Genomic DNA, 16,765 nt, shown 5'->3' with positions numbered 1-16,765 from the left:
TAAAAAAATTAGCCTATGGCCGTTATGCTCCATATCGTCCAGATGCACGATACCCGACACGTCACGCCGTTATTTTATTTACCCACTCGCTGTGGTGCACTCCCTGGTAATCTCACGGCTCGGCGAGTTTGCCCACATCAGTGATCCCCTAGCCATGAAGTGGACCTCGTGCCAACGTGCGAATATTAGCGGCTCTTTGAAGGCCAAATCGACCTAAGGGAGGTCCAGGTAAGGCTCGGACATATACCATTTGCCACCACCATACATGGCCAGACATTACATCCAAGTCACCTGGTGCAGAGAACAGAGCTAACCCACTACTGCTCACCACAACCAAAGATCCCCCCCTCCCCCCCCAAAAAGTGTTAGACTACTGGGGCCGAATTATTTTAAACGGAGTGGTGGCACAGTGGTGAGCACACTTCACTGCAAATCAATCTTGATATAGGACCCGGGTACGGCTAATGTTGGTGCATTCAACCATAACCCATCGCATTTTCGTCAATAGCAGCTGTTATCCGATGGTAAGAACCACGCATTTGCAAGTTGCAGATCAGTGCCCATATGAGTCATCAGCAGCCACAAATCTTGATCTCCACATCCTCAAAGTGCTGGCCTGGTGCCCAAAACAGGCCCTGTGCCACTTCCACCAACTCGCAAATACAATGTGGCCAATGAAGGCATAACAACCACAAGCACATATTGTACAACAGACACCAAAATATATATTTTTTATTGCACGAGGGTTAAGTAGCTTCTCAAAATCGTGTATCCCACTCCCGTCCCATTTAGAGGACACTAAGGGGAGCACCCCAGCGAGATCAAATATAATTGGGTCACAAACCTAGGCAAAAGGTAACTTTGAAATTCCCCCATGCCAAAACCACAATCGTACATCAACTGCCGTTGTCATTAAAACACCACCACTGCTGTAAGGCAGAGACAGCAGAGGGGGGGGGGGGGCAAACAAGGCCCCTTAAAGCCAGGACACATGACCCCCACGTTCTCTGCTCTAAACCACAGGGGCCCCCACAAGAAATAGCAAGCAGCTAGCTTGCTCGAGCTGCTGCTTGCCCCGACCCTGTTTGAAGGAGGGTTAATAAATAAATGATCATTTATTTTCATATTCGGTTGACAGAGCCAGAAATCACAAAGGTGCATGCTGCAGTCATCGGGCTGCTGGACCTGTGCTCAACACAAGTCATAAAATAGTGTCCCCCGTTTGAGCCCCCCTCTTACCCGACAGATTAACAGGCCCCGGACACTGGTGCGGCTTGAAAATGACCGCGCAATACCTGCCCGATGGTAATTACTGAACAGAAGCGAAAGAAAATCGCAAAAAGAGCACAGAGCAATTGATTTTAGTCGAGTACCAAGTATGCAAGTTTCTTGAAAAACAAGCCACACTATTTATTATCAAACCACACGTGCCAAATTAAGTTCAACCGCATAGCAGCTGTGAGAATACAACACTGATAAAACGCAGAGAACGCCACCTTAGTGGAAACAGACAGATCTCCCCCCCCCCCCCCCACTTTACAAAAAAATACAATTACAAATAAACGCAATGAGAAGGTGCCTGCAAATATGCAAAACTGCTTCACAATGCCCGCTGCAATGTGATGGGATATCTGTAAGAGTTGATAAAATGTCGCAAAGATGTAAACTGTTGCCATAATGCGATAGGCCAAGCTGCAAGGGGCAAGGGTTGCTAGAAGTTCAAATTGCTTGGGTTGCTGTCGAGCTTGCTGCTGTCCGTCATTCCACAGGTGCTTCCGAACCAGAAGCGAAGCTCTGTTGGGTGAACATCCTAACAGACTACAAGCAGGGGGGTGTGGGAGGTGGTGGGATAAACCACGGAAGCCCCGCTCACACGACGCCTCCCGTCATCTCAGCGATCCACGCGGTGTGGCTGGCGATGTTGGTGTAGACGGACGGCACGTTGGGCTGGCACGTCTCGCTGCCCCAGCTCACGACGCCCACCAGCACGTGCAACCCGCCGCGGTGGCACACTAGCGGGCCGCCCGAGTCGCCCTACACGGGAATAGTGGGGGGGGTGGGGGGAATGCACACACACAACCACGACCGCCATACGTCACTAAGTGGCAGTGGCATCACTACAGCGCTTGTGCCAGGCTGTGCGCACTTTTAGGCCACGTGAAGTGTCAAACACCTGCTGGCAGGTCACAGGACAGACTCCAGGTGCCAAGGGTTGACAGAGATACGACTAGCAGATGCACACACACGTGGTTTTTTTGTAGATGAACCCAAGTGCCCTTTCAGAACAGTGATGACAAAGACCTCCTCCATTCCATCCGACAGTGGCACCCGGTTGTTTTTCCACTGCAGATGCGCTCCTAGATTTCCGACGTCACACGCAATGAAACATTCGATTAACGCCCCCCAACCCTCCTCTGGGCACTGCTTGGTCCAACGTCAGATTGCAGAAAGTGGGCAAACCCACCAGAACACCATCAGGGCCCTCCGCGCCAGCACGGGGCCCTGATGTGTTTGGAAGGGGGTACGAGAGTACAGAAAGACAAAGATCCCCCATATAACCTAATCATACTTGTGGCAAGTGCCCTTAAGGGAGCACATACGAAGGCCAGCACGGCACGCGAGGGAGGGGGATGGGTGGCCAAGAGTACGCAAGCACACGTATGCACACAGACCCGCACAACTGTAGGGCATATAACTTCCCCGTGGGCATCATTTCTCGGATGGCCTCGTGTCAAGTGAGATGTGCACCACGGTGGTGAGGAGATGTTAACTACCTCGCCTGGTATACAGGAGGTTGGTTCGATCCCGACCCTGACCATCTGCTGGATATTTTGGAATATGCATGTTTCTCCCCTTGGTCGCATGGATTTATTCTCCGGATCCTCTGGTTTTTCCCCTCCACATTTAGAATCAACGTGCATTTAGAGTATTTGACCGCTATAAATTTCCACGCGATAAGCCACTTTTGTTGATCTATCATTTGTGATGCCCATGTCGCTTGTAAAAAAAGCGATATGAAGCAGCTTCACGAGCACTCATCTGGTAAAATAAAAAAAATTAGTTCAAAGAGCATCGGAGAAAAGATGCTGCTGTAATTCAAGCGCAAGGTAAACTCTAATCCTAGCCCCGACGCGCGACGACACCGCCGCCCCCCTCGGCACGCACCAAGCACGAGGACGCCCCCGCCGCGCCCGCGCACACGTTCTCGGCCGTCACCACCGCCTCGAGCCCCCAGCGCTTCCTGCACTTTTCGTTGCCGATGAGGGGCAGCGTGGCCTGCTGCAGCTGGTCAGGGTACACCTCGTCTGCGGAGGTGAGGGGGGGGGGGGCAGGCGAGGAGTTTCATTTGGTGCAAGGTACACGAACAAACGGGCCGAGTAGCAGAGCCGCGCATGGATTCTGTAACGCTTTGGGGTCCTGTTTATTAGCCAGAACAGCAGTGGCAGTTGCTTGCACCAGACGCGCAGGAAGTTGATATACACAAGACAAGTCTTAGACTGTTGGGGCAAGTGCTGTAAGCGTGAACGGCACGAGGGGGTGGGGTGGCCAGTACCACTCAGGTCGCCTTCGTCTCCCTTAGTGGAGATGTTTACTCATGGCACCAGGTACTAATTTGAGGCCAAGTTGACCTAGGGGAGGACCAGGACCGTTTCAGGCAACTGCTAGCGTCACCACTCCCCACTATGTATATAGGCCGCAAGGAGACACGGGGCTCTGATAGAGACTGGTAGGGGGAACCAGCAACCCTTTGGGGCTGGTTTTCTGTTGAGCAAGTCCCTGATAGCAACACAACTTCACACTCCAACTTACTTCATATGCACGATCACCTTCACGAGTGTTATCATGCGCTCACTCCCTCTGCACCCGCCCGTTGCACGAGGAAGGGCAGAGCCAATGCATGAAAGCTTTTAACCTCAGTTGGGCAGCGGTAAAGATTGGCTTATTTTCTTTCAAGTTGCACTCTGGGACAGCAGTGAAGCTTGAAGTGTTGGCTAGACGTGCACGGCCATTGACGGAGGACACGGAGCACAAGTTGAACGCAGCGCAAAGAATCACCGAGGAGACGTAACTGCTTGGAATTACGTTGAGGCAACCACAAAGGGGAACCACGTCGATCGGAGGATGCGGACATTACATCGACTTGAGGAAAGGACGCGGACCCTACTTGGGTCAGGACACGTCACTAGAGGGCATTAATGGCGGCAGGTGGAAGCGATGAACTCGGCTCGTGTACCGGTGCCAAATGGATTGTTGTATCAACGATGGAGGGATATAGCGGGTGGCTCGGGGAGGCCTTCATCCAGTAAGAGATAAATCATGGCTGCCGATGACTGACTGTCACAATACAACTCCCACCACACTTGCCATCCAAGGATCCCAATGATGGAGGAATGAGAATCTCCACCCACCGAATGGGTCTGTGGACCCCCATCCCGTCGTCACACACATCTTCCCCTCCTCGAACACCTCTCTGGCCTTGGGCAGGCACACAGCCATCACACTGGGACCTGCGCACAACAAAAAAAACTAGGATTGGCACACCCATTTAGTCCTACACGCTTCCAGAAAACAAACATCGTTATATAAAACGCACCTATCAAGGGTGCCCACGGGCGTATATGAAGGGGCGATGTGGATGACAATGAATGGGCCAGCTTCGTCTCCCTGCTAGTTGCTGCAGCACTGCACTTTGCACTGCGCTCTCAACCTGGCGATGAAAGAGTTTGACGACCGGCCATGGCTAACACCACTGGGCATGTGGTATCCAAACCAGTCCTTCATTTGCGACCTGCAGATGATCGAGAGTTAACACGTAGCAGTTATTCGTGTATGGGCACAAACCTCACTCCTTAGTAGTGGTGGTTTGTAGTCGTGGAGGGGGGGGGGGAAGAGGTGCCCTCTGACCTCAAGTGTGAAGGGGAGTGGGAGGAAGAGGAGGGCGTACCGATGTGAGCGGGTGTTGCAAGCTGCAGCAGCGCCAGATCGTTTTGGGGCGGCATCCCCCCGTAACCCGGGTGGGTGACGACACGCGCCACCTGCAGCCGCTGCCCGTCCCCTCCGCGCTCCCGCAGGTCGTTTAGGCCCAGGACCAGCGTGTCGGAGGCAGCGCTGCCCATGCGCAAAAAGACAACACGCAGCAAAGTTCCCCCCACCCTCATTAAGTAAACGCTACCAGGTTTTGGGGGAGGCTCAACCAGGACACACGGACGGGGCTGGGAAACCCTTCCGTCAGCCCTGCCCACTTTTACACGGCCACACCCACTCAACCGCTAGCCCCAGCATTGGCCCCGCCTGCTGCTCAGGCCCTGCCCACTCAGACAACCCCGCCCACTATAATCAAGTAGCGGCACATTTTATTAGTGCATCACATGCGTTCAAGCCTGAAAGCCAGAACACCTTACAGTTAGGACAACAATTCCGATTTTTACAAACTGGGACTGTCCCGGCCAAACCTGGACTGCTTGGTTGTGCACGAGCGGTCACCTGACATCGCAGTGCGCTGCCGTGATGGCCCAGTGGGGGTGGATGAGGGTGGCGCCGCAGTAGTGACCCCCTTGCCCGTACTGCACGCTGCCCTGCCAGGGCCACGCGCGCTGCGCCGCCTCCATTCCCCCGACGACGCGCGACAGCCCCAGCAGGGGGTCCACGAGGACGCGAGCGCTGCCGGCCGCCGCAGTCCCGGGCAGGCCGCGGATCACAGGCGCCCCGCACGATGCTGTGCGGCACCACGGGTCAGCGGAGGTTCAAGGTGGGGGGGGGGGGGGGGGGGGGGGGAGGGAGACACCGGTTCGATTCGGATGTCGCTTGGCCAGGTTCGCGAGGAGCGGTGTCGATCGGGCAGGCAGCAGGCACTGACCGGTGGCACCGAGGAGGCGTCGTCCACCGCCCGCAGCTGCCCTGCCGAGGACGGGGGCCGGCAGCACGGGGCTAGTGCCGGGCGGGAAGCTGGGAAGGGCCTCGAGCGCGTCGCCCGCCTCGAAGCGCAAGTGGAAGCCTCGGCCCCCAAGTGCCGAGTCCGAGTGGAAGGTGACGGTGAGGAGCGGCCCCGAGGAGACGACGGACGTGGGGGGGCTCTGCGAGCAGAACAAACCTGCGAGCGTACGCGCGCGCACACAGTGACGGCGAGAACAGCCATTCTCACCTAGGAGGGGCGGGCCCCATCGCCATCGCCGCCACTCACCAATTTGTAACTATTTTTTATTTTACCAGTGAAGGCCCACTGAGCCACATGGCTCTTTCAGAAGCGACCTGGCCACAATGATTAGGTCAACGAAGTGGCTCATCATGTGGAAATTTATATTAGTCAAATTCGCTCAATGTGGAGGACAAAAACACGGACAAAAATATATTATCACAAGGAGACAAACTCCAAATATACAGCAGGCATCAGGGTCGGGATCGTACCCACAAGATCCTGCATACCAGACGAGGTATTTAACATCGTCCCCCGTGGCGAGATGTTAACCTAGGAGGGGGAGGGAGGGGGGGGGACACGCCGTAACCATCGCTGCTGCCACTCACCGAGGAGGGGCGCCCTAACGTCGGGCCCGTCGTGCAGGCTCAGCGCGTCCCACGCGCACCCGGGGCTCGTCTCCAGGTCCACGTCGAGGACGTGCACACGCAGCGGAGCGCCCGACACCGAGTAGAGCGTCCACGTGCACTGTAGGCCCGCGCCGTACGCTTGCGGGTACGCGGGCGACGACACAAAGCCCCCCGCGGCGCCCGCGCGCACCACCTCGAGCGCCAGGCAGCCTGCCGGTGGAGCGGAGGTGTGGGGTCAAGGGGTGGGGGGTTAAAAGGTCAGCAGCCCCAAATGTCACAGCCAGAACAGTTTAAAATGTTCTTCTGGGAAAGTTTGGCGACGCCACATCCAACCGGCTCTCCTTGTCCTCATGTTACTTAGTTATCACAGGATTATACAATATAATAATAATAAAGGGTTATGGATAGCCATACCTTGATGCTCTTGTAGTGGTGGTACCTTAATGCTGGTAAGCTCTTACTCCAAGCCGGCGGGAGCAGCGTTCCAGAAAAGTGAGAAATTAGGTCCTGCTTACATAGAGCATCTCTGGGGCCTCCAACCCCTAACATAAGAGTTCAGTGGGGGGCTGCCCCCCTTGTCTATTTATAAACTTGGAACTGCCAGTAGAGGGCGTCCTCTCAACCTTCTGACCGTCACAATTGCAATCGCACCTTGGCCATCGCGATCAGCCACGCGCAATGGGAACACACGCGGCCGTATTGAGATTCACAATGTATTTGCTCAAGTCGGGTAACTTTCTGTTTGTCGAACATCTGGAGTGGTTTCTCGTGTACGACTGGCGTCGCGTGTCCATGATTTAGATGTCGTTTCTGCGGCCGTGCCCCGATTGTAACGGTGACCGTGTAAGAATTCAAGCTGAAAACGCATTTGCTGTGTCATGAATCCTATTAGAAAAGTACTCCTTTTTAAATGACATTTGAAATTAGAATACATTGCTTACTATGGATGAGCACATTTGTTTGTTAATGTATACGTGAATTGGAAAACCTGGCAAGAGTGTGTGTGTGTGAACGACGATACAGAAGGCATTGTTTTGGATGAGCTAGCAAGTCGTTTTGCGAGCAGCTCACACACAGGGCGAGAGCCTTGCCAATGTGAACGTCACTCACCCGTTTCTCCAGGAGCAGATGGGCTGCCACTTGGCACACTGGGTAATTCTGCAAGAACAAAAAAAATATCCATCGTGTAGCCTCTACCAGACGGAACATTATGTTAGCAAGCATGGCACACGAGACGTTCCTTGGTTGTTGGCAGCACCACACATTACCGCACAGCACCAGGTACTCATTTAAAAGCAGAGTCGGACCTAGGGGACGGGCCCAGGACCAGTTGTAACCACTGTTAATACCCACATAAGCACGTGTACACGACAAGGGCGACCTGAAAACGGTGGATAGCAATGTTTGTCGATTAGTAAACAGCTCCCCTTTCTTTCCAATAGAGAGGAGCTATAGCCCTGAGCTTGCGGTGTAAGAAATTACACAATTCTACGGCAGATGCAAGTCGATCCACAAAACCACACTCCATAGATAAATCATTATTTATTCACCACCCTTTGTCAAACGACTGCTGGAAGAGGGCCATCTCTCGCACGGTTGTCGGTCATGGAGTTTGTTTGACCATACTTCACCGTGCTGGTTAGTGGGGGTTAGTTAAAAAGGAGGGGGGGGTGGCTGGACCAGTTCAGATATCACGTCGACGTTAGCTGTGGCTGGAAATCAAATTGAGATGGGTGGGAATCAAATTGAGATAACCTGGATCATAGTCCAGTGTGAAAACCGCTGGGCTCATCACTAAGTGGGGGGGGGGGGGGGGGGGGGGGGGGGGGGGGGGGGGGGGGCAGGGGGGCTTGGTCCTGCAAGTGAAATCTCCCATAACCCTCAGGTGACAGCGCACAACGTGGAGGAGAGGTGCAGGCGAGTGGGGGTGGTCTTACCTGCAATTGGCTCTTGAAATGCGTAGGTCAAGTTGAATCCCAGGTTATCAGCAAAACCTCTCAGCTCCCCTGGCTTCCCCGGGCCTCCCGCCACAAACTCCAACGCGATGTCGTGACCCGTCTTCAGTGGTGGGGGCAGCGTCCGACCGCACAGGTGCGCTGTGCGTGTAGGGAAACACACAAAGACACAGATGCCCCGATTCCCCCGTGTAGCCTAAACAGACCGTTGGGGGTAAAGTGTTGTTAGGGCAAGTGCCTACGACGGCCGGCACGGCATACGAGAGGGTTTGGGGGGGGGGCAGCACCATGCTGGGCTGGCCCACCACCAGATACTCATCCGAGGATGTGACGGCATACGCCAGCACGAGGGACGAACCTACGAGGGAGCGCGTGTCCGCGGTGGCGTTGAGTTCGTAGACGGAGAGCGAGTCCGTGCAGTCGCCGGCGGAGCTCACGCGCGTCAAGAAGCTCGCGAAGTCCAGGCGGATTAGCGCAGAGTTGGGGGCCACCACTCGCCACGAGCATCTGATGAGAGTGGGGGGGGGGGGGGGCAGCTGAGTGTCGGCTGTGCATGGGACAAGGAGGAGCTGCGGAGCTGCCGCTGAACGACGCGTCGTAGCGGGGGGAGGGGGGGGGCGAGAAGGGCCGGAGGTCCACGCCAGCGCGAGAAGTTTCACGACAAAAACCACTCACAAGTAGTTGCGCAACAAATACGTAACACCCCACACACCCCTTTTAGCAGTTAGCTCCACCGCCCCCACCCCCCAACCACCCACATCAGGATTTTAACGACCAATCATAGCTTGATTGTGCACGTGATAAAATACGTCGCGACAAATTTCTTGTATGCAACCGGTTTGCCCGACCACTCGCAACTGGTTGCAGAGACGTCCACACAGCAGAAGATGCCGTTGCACACACCAAAGTTGAGAGCGACCGATTTGCTCGGGCGTTGAGCCGCCTTAAGAGCGACAACTCACCGCACGTGCGGCGGGTAGGGCCACGGGAAGGCGGGAGACGAGATCGTCCCCGCAGGTTGCTCAGGCACCAGGTCTCCGCACTGGGGGCTGGCCGCTACCTCGGAGGGACGGTGGTAGAGTGGAGGAGGTCGTCGTGGCGGAATAGGGGAGACGGGGGGGGACGTGGGGGCCACGGAGGCCGTGGGGGCCGCTGGGCCATGCGATGCCGAGACGACCAGAGTGGAGTTGGAGGTCGGGGATGGCGGCACCATCCCGTCCAGCTGCACTGGAGGTCCTGAAAATTGCCACGAGGTTAAGTGAACCAAACGCAAGGTGGCCCTTCCAGGTCATGAATTGGCAAGGGTTCAAGGGTTCAAGTTAACGCTGCTTTGGAAGCGGCAAATGCAGGATCACTTTTCTTGATTATAAAAATGGTAAAAAAAAAAGAAACGAGGTTGAACCCACGATTAGAGCGTCATAAGTTGTTTCAAAACACCAAAAACAAGACAGCTTTCCTCACGTCGGGAAAAAAAAAAAAAAGGTACCTGGCATTTGCACCGCCAAGTATTTGATTGCAAAGCCACGGTTGGACGACAGAGGCAGTGGCCCGGAGCGGAAGTGAAGAAGAACTCGCGGTCCAGAGCTGCGCAGCAGCAGCGGGCGCGGCAGGAGCCCACAGAACCGGCCTGCACCACGGCGACGACGCCCCACGTGGTGGGAAAAAAACAAAGACAAAAGATCCGATCCGAGCTGGCGTGGCACACGATTGGGTGGGTGGGTGGCCAGCATCACGCCCAGCCACCTTCGTCTCCCCAGTGTTGATGTGTATCCATCGTGAAAAATACTCATTAAGGCTGAATGACACACACACCCTGACGGATACCTACAGATATGCACGCGCACACACAGCCCACACGCTTACACATTGACAGACACCTATATGCAAGGCAAAGATCCCCCCAGTATATAGCCCATTACTGGCTGGTGGTGCAAGTGCTGCTTGAGGCAGAGACAACCTAGGGGAGGGCCCAGCACTGGGTTCATACACGTAGCTGCGCGGGATCCGTTTGTGCGAGCAGCAATTCTTCACAAAACACTACAGCAGTCTGCAAAACATAGCACCTTTGGCGGTAGCCTGTACATCAACAAATGGCATGGACACCAAATAATTATTCTCATTTTAAACTCAGGGCTGCACTGCTCTGGGAGATCCGAATGGAAACTCAGGTCTCTTGACACAACACCAATAGAAGTTGGGATAAAATTTAGGGAAGACAAAATATTTTGTTGGGAAAAGAAATATGCTTAGATATTTCTATTGCCTTTGCGCTGTTCGGATTTTGTCGATCTCTGGTGAGGACAAGGCCATAAAAAAGGAGGCTGCCATATCTGGTGTAAAGGCCAATTAGTTTCAAAGACAGTGTACATTATTCAAAGCACGTTTGTTTGCATGTTTAACCATAACGCATGTGTCGTTAATCCAGACGCGATTGCCTTGCAAAAGGTGTCCATTTCGTGTTGGAGCATCTTAACACCCGAATTATTTTTGTAAATCGTAAAAAGCCGAGCCATCTTTCATCAATTCGATAAAGGCGAATTCGTCCGTCCCCCCTAGATTCTTTCTTTAAGTGCGCAGCAGTGTCCCCCCCCCCTACCCACCCAGGAGCGGATCGGCGAGCGAGTTCCCATCGTACAACTCCAGCGCCTCCTGCGCACAGCCCGTCGAGTTGTACAGGGACAGGTCTTCCAGCACCAGCTGCAGGACGGTGCCGCGTGCCACTATTGGTGGCGCCACAGAGTGCGGCGGCGACGGCGACGCCGTGCCAACCTCCGGGTTAGTGTCTGGTCCCGCACGCAGGAGCCAGCTGCAGTTGCGGCCGCCCGGGTACGAGTCCGGGTAGCCGGGCGATGACAGCTGCCCCTCCGTCGACGGCGCCACCGCCACCTGCGCAACGCCCGAGCAGTCCCACGCTGTCGCACGCGCGCACCGGGAGGCCGTCAAAAGTTTGCACGCGTCCCCACAAACGAGCGCTCGCCAATTTAAATTCGCGCCGTTAGCAGCAACACACCAAGACCCGAAATCCACAGGTCGCCGGCTCAATTCGCTCGGCGAGGAAGCCGAAACGATCGGTGGTAGGTTTCCTAAATTCTCTCCTCCTCGATGCACTCTGCACCAACGAGCACAAGGGACAAGCCAGGTGGGGGGGGGGGGGGGGGGGTAGCAGCACCAGGGAATCCCAGGGTATTCTTGGGAGATTGGGGCCACCCCCATCAAGAGACAAAGATCCCCCCCCCTGTATAGCTTTAACAGATTGAAGGGGCAAGTGCTGTTAGCGAGCACCTATGAAGGCCGGCACGGCACACGAGGGGGTGGGCAGCCAGCACCACGCCCGGCCGCCTTCGTCTCCCCAGCGGCGATGTTTACACACCGCACCAGGTACTTATTTGAGGTCGAGTCGACCTAGCGAAAGGGCCCAGGACCGGTTCAGATAATCGTCAACTCGGGTCTCTGGGTTCGTAGCACAGCAGCACTAACTGCTGCACTACCGCTCCCCATCACACACACACACGTGTCCCAGGGCACACGTGTTTAAGCCGCCCGAGGGATGTTCCACGAACACGTACCCATTTTGTGGGGTCGACCGGCTTTATACTTGCGGACGAGAGCTGGGGCAGGAGCCATGGGAGGAGCTGAAAGGCAAGGAGAGTGAAGAAGTCACAAACAGGGCCGTTCAGCAGCCTTGTTCACAGGGCTGTACAATGGGCAGAGGACCGGTTCAGATGTCAGTGTTTGTTCTAACGGCTGGGCCACTGCTGCCAATTGGCCACTGTGGGAGTGTGAAGCTCTGTGGGTCTCGACGAGTCCCTAGAAATACGCGTTTAGAATATTTGGCTGCTGCTATAGATTCTCACACGATGACGACAAGCCACTTCGTTGAGCTGCGATCATTAGCGATAGGCAGGTCGCTTCTGAAAAAGAAGAGCGAATATACCTCCGAGGTCTTACCTGGTAAAATAAAAAGTTTGGTTGCAAGTTTTAGGGCGAGCAATGGGGGAGGGGGGGGGGGGCCCTCACGGCTCAGCACCGCCTGTATCCAGGGCAGGAGGCTGGCGACGCGCGTGTACACGCCGGGACGGCCTTGCTTGCCGCATTCCTCGCCCCAGCTCGTCAGCCCGAACACGGCCATGGAGCCGTTGGTCAGGGAGCAGACCAGCGGCCCGCCAGAGTCGCCCTGCGACAGCCAGTCACACGGGGAGGGGGGGGGACAAGCGAGGAGCTTCATTTGGTGCAAGGTACACGAACAAACGAGCCAAGAAGCAGAGCCGCGCATGGATTCTGTAACGCTTTGGGGTCCTGTTTATTAGCGAGAACAGAGTTCCTGCCATGTGGGTGAGAGATGGGGGGGGGGGGGGGGGCCCTCACTGTCTGAGCTTTTGGATTTCATTTCGCTCGTGTTCACATCAATTGTACGTTTAGATAAAGGACATTTTCTTCATGTCTGCACATGCCCATGTAGGCGATAGGCAAGAAAGAGGTGGTCTCTGAACTTGACAGACGCAGGTAGTCGACAGCAGACTGCAGGGGACGGGAGTTCCAGGCTGTGGGAGTAGTAGAGGAGATGGAGCGATGTCTCACCAAGCAAATGTTGAATGGGGGGGGGGGGGGGGGGGGGCTTCAATGGAACGCCTTGATTGCTGGAGCATAGTGTGTGGAGGGCAGTAGTTCGAGACGAGGGGAGAGGTGGGGGCAGGTACCGCATGTCATCAGCCAAATGGAGGCTGTTCCAGCCGCACGACCACACCAAGTGCACCGCCGATTCTAAACAGGCGCTCGCACTCGGCACGACTAAACCGTGTTGTCGTGATAGAAGCAAAACACGTGCTTGCACACGTGTACGCACGCATTTGTAGTACGCACACACAAAACACGTTTGCACCTCTTTGCGTGTACGCACGTGTGTGTGCGCGTGTGTAAACATCGTCACTCGGGAGACAGAAGCGGCCGGGCGTGGGGTGCCGTGAAGTCGTGCACGGCACCGTGAGGGTGCGACGTGCCGGCCTTCATTAGGTGCCCGCGAACAGCACTTGCCCCAACAGTCCATCAAAAGGCCACAAAGTCGGGGGGGGGGGGGGAATCCTTTGCCATTTCATGCGCGCGCGTACCTGGCACGTGTCCTTGTTGCTGGTGGACGGGAACCCCGCGCACAGCATGCGGGCGGAGATGCCACCGGGATGGCGCGGGTAGTGTTCCCGCTCGCACAGCGCCGAGTCCAGCACGGGGACCTGCAGCTGCTGGAGCCGCTCGGCCGGCTCCCCGTCTAGGCGCCGGGGGGGGGTGGGGGGAGGGGGGTTCGCGAGCACGGTGGGCACAGCCAGGGGTGGTGGGGATGGGGAGGATGGGAGCAGCGAAGTCGTTTTTGCACAGTGGTTGTCCCTCTCGGTGCCCTTTAATTCGGCAACGACAAAGATACGCGCGACGCGGCAGGATGAGCACGTGTAAACATTGTCACTTGGGAGACAAAAGCGTGGTATTGGCCACCTAAAAAACACACGGCACAGTGTTATCAGGAGTCGGAACCAAAAATAACTATTTTTTTCAAAATCGGTACAAAACTGAAGATTTCAAGAGCCGTGATTGCGCGCGAGTACATAGATACCGTCACGAAGCAGTCGGTAGACGGAAGGCTGCAAGACTCGAGCCAAACCATCAACCTCCACTGGAAAGCATTCACAAATGAAATCCGCGCGGGGTACCTTGGACGAGCGCGCCCCAGCCCGTGACGACGCACACGGACGACGGCGCCACGTCCCGCGCCGCCTCCGGAAGGCACGCGAGCCGCACCGCGTCGCCCAGCTGCGCCGGCGACGCCAGTCGCACCAGCGCCACGTCGTAGTCCGCCGTGGTTTCGTTGTAGCGCTCGTGGCACAGGACGAGAGACACCCTGCGCGTCTTTCACGCGGAAAAAGCCACGAGAGAAACATCCCACTCCACCCCCCCACCTCGAGTCGTACAGAGACTAGTCAGGCAAGGGGCTGTTGGTGTCGTGCACTAATCACTACGCCCACCACTGCTCCTCGCATGCATGTGCATGTCAAAGCAGAGAGAGTGCAGGGGGGAGCAGGGAAGTAGAGCAAGATGATAGGGGTAGAGGGACGGGGGCGAGTTCGGTAGAGGATTTTAAAACACACAAAACAGAGGGCGAGTTTGGGTGCGAGATGACGATCGTATTTGTACGATTGCGTGTACGCAGTCCCCCCCTCGCACACCTGCTCCGTAGGCTCCTGCTGGGTCCGGTCGTGATCTCCCAGCAGCGCCTCCCAGTACAGGGGGTAACGCACGCTGCATAAAAGAAACCACGCAACAATTTGCCCAGACGCAACGTTAAACGAGCACCTACTTGTAACCGCAGCGGCGCATTGAGAAATTTGGGAGTTGGCTCGTAAGGGCATGGGGTCAGAACGTTACAACAAAAAAAATACAAAAACACGATAAGAGTGCAAAGTATAGGAAGGGTAAAAAAACGAAATTATCATAAATACAACTTATTTGTTTCTTACCAGGTGAAACCCACGGGAGCTTCTTTTTCAGAAGTGACATGGCCACAAACGATAGCTCAACAAAGTGACTCATTACGTAGACATTTGTAGCATCAATATCATCTCATCTCAATGCACGGTTCGAAAATGTGGAGAGAAAAATCGGAAGACCCAGAGACAAAAAAAATCCACGCAGAAATGCAAACTCCAAATACAGCGTTAAAAATCCCCCCTTTTCACCCACACGCCGCCACGAACACAACCGTGCTTTCACTCCTCCTCCGCGTCCCCCCCGCACGCGCCGTTACTTTCGGAAGCAGTGGGCGGCCGTGAGCAGCCACTGTGGGTGGACGAGCACGGCGCCGCACGCGTGGTCGCCCAGCAGGCGCAGGCTCGCCGTCCACGGCCACGAGTGGGGCCGCACCTCCTCGCCGCCAAGCACGCGCGCCGACGCGTGCGGCGACACGGGGGCCACGCCGCACGACTCTGGCCGGTGCAGGGGATGGGGTTGGAGGTACGAACGCGCACACACACACGCACCACGGTTTGCACGTCACCGACGCCGCAATGTGTAGGCGTGCCACACACCGCACCACTGGCGGCGCGGGTGGTGGGAATGGAGGCGCACACACACGCACGGTTTAAACTTCTATCGCACCGTACGTAGCCCGACCGCGATAATCGGAGATGCGGGGAGAACGGACGACAAACAAAACACGAAAAGCAGTTCTAAAAGGAATGAGTTTTTAATTTAGACGATTTAAAAGTGCATAGCCCCAGTGGCTTCCTAATATTGGAAGGAAGAGCATTCCAGACGGCCGCAAAAGCACATCTGAAAGCGCGCGATGCGGTAACCGTTTCTCTTCAATGGTTTGCCAAAAGCCGTTGCGAGGATGACCGGAGTTCGCGTGATGGTTTGTGCTCCTTGGCGCACACAACCCTTTGTGGAAATGCACTGTTGGACGAGGGCCTCCCCAAAATTACCCACCCTACTTGACTTGCCAACCCACCCCCCTACTGGACACAACTGTGAAGAAGAGCTTGACAGCTCATCGGATTCCTCCAGGAGAAATAAAAATTCTGATTTTGATTCTGAGATGTTCAGGCTCACATAGAGCGCTTGGGTGTCTCCAGAGGGGAGCGTGTATCACCGCTGGTGTGTGCGTGCGCGTCTTAAGCGGGCGAGAGAGAGTCTGAGGCTGTGGATCTGCGGTACCGAGAGGCACAGGGCGGAGCGTAGGCAAGGGCGGTGTCGGCGACGCAGAGTCCACGCTCGCTTCAGCCGATGCAGCAGCAGATGCCTCTTCTAGTGGGGGGGGGGGGGGGGGGGGGGAGACAATCGCGTATCCACACAGGCTCCCCACGTTGGGGCACGAGTGCACACTTGTAAACGCCACACAGCATTCATTCACAAACGTGTGCACGTAGCAACAGGGGCATTTACGTCTACGAGGTCCGGTGAAATACTTTGCGTCACGAGTTTCTTACCGATCGCCGAAATAATCTGCTCTCAATCGGGAAAGCTATACGGGTGGAATGTAAGACAACAATGCAGCCGCTTCATAGCAGAGAGAAAACAAGTTGGAGGCCGTCGGACTGCGAGGGGGGCTGCGTGCAGAATGAGAGAGAGCGAGCGAGCGAGCGGGGGGGGGGGGGTTACATAAAGGCAAGTTTTAAAATTTTAAATAAAAAAAAATATGAAATGATGAACGAAGCAAAGTGCCGAATACACCGAGCATCTTCTTGTTTTCACTGAGCGTAAAAAAAAAAAAGTTGTAGACTCCGCTC

At 55.5% G+C, this 16,765-nt stretch overlaps 1 protein-coding gene across 1 annotated transcript in view; it reads right to left on the bottom strand.

Annotated features, from left to right (window-relative positions):
- Positions 1 to 446: 446 nt before the first annotated feature.
- LOC133347388 (ovochymase-1-like) overlaps positions 447 to 16,765 on the bottom strand; it is a 22,168-nt gene continuing 5,849 nt past the window's right edge. Inside the window, exons 8-27 of the mRNA XM_061559631.1 lie at positions 16,194 to 16,283; positions 15,286 to 15,463; positions 14,708 to 14,780; positions 14,195 to 14,390; positions 13,604 to 13,758; positions 12,516 to 12,672; positions 12,065 to 12,130; positions 11,099 to 11,410; positions 9,985 to 10,125; positions 9,461 to 9,734; positions 8,857 to 9,005; positions 8,481 to 8,639; positions 7,654 to 7,701; positions 6,523 to 6,753; positions 5,858 to 6,091; positions 5,485 to 5,716; positions 4,946 to 5,109; positions 4,410 to 4,508; positions 3,166 to 3,305; positions 447 to 2,034 (exon numbers count right to left, since the gene is read on the bottom strand). Of these exons, the coding sequence (XP_061415615.1) occupies positions 1,870 to 2,034; positions 3,166 to 3,305; positions 4,410 to 4,508; positions 4,946 to 5,109; positions 5,485 to 5,716; positions 5,858 to 6,091; positions 6,523 to 6,753; positions 7,654 to 7,701; positions 8,481 to 8,639; positions 8,857 to 9,005; positions 9,461 to 9,734; positions 9,985 to 10,125; positions 11,099 to 11,410; positions 12,065 to 12,130; positions 12,516 to 12,672; positions 13,604 to 13,758; positions 14,195 to 14,390; positions 14,708 to 14,780; positions 15,286 to 15,463; positions 16,194 to 16,283 (3,263 nt within the window). The 3' untranslated portion in view covers positions 447 to 1,869. The remainder of the gene's footprint in view (positions 2,035 to 3,165; positions 3,306 to 4,409; positions 4,509 to 4,945; positions 5,110 to 5,484; positions 5,717 to 5,857; positions 6,092 to 6,522; positions 6,754 to 7,653; positions 7,702 to 8,480; positions 8,640 to 8,856; positions 9,006 to 9,460; positions 9,735 to 9,984; positions 10,126 to 11,098; positions 11,411 to 12,064; positions 12,131 to 12,515; positions 12,673 to 13,603; positions 13,759 to 14,194; positions 14,391 to 14,707; positions 14,781 to 15,285; positions 15,464 to 16,193; positions 16,284 to 16,765) is intronic.

This window comes from Lethenteron reissneri, chromosome 26 (genome assembly GCF_015708825.2).
Source record: "Lethenteron reissneri isolate LAM-NWPU_2019-01 chromosome 26, ASM1570882v1, whole genome shotgun sequence".
NCBI classification, from domain to species: Eukaryota; Metazoa; Chordata; class Hyperoartia; order Petromyzontiformes; family Petromyzontidae; genus Lethenteron; species Lethenteron reissneri.
Note: the sequence above shows the minus strand (reverse complement) of the source record. Positions and strands in the feature narration are given on the sequence as shown.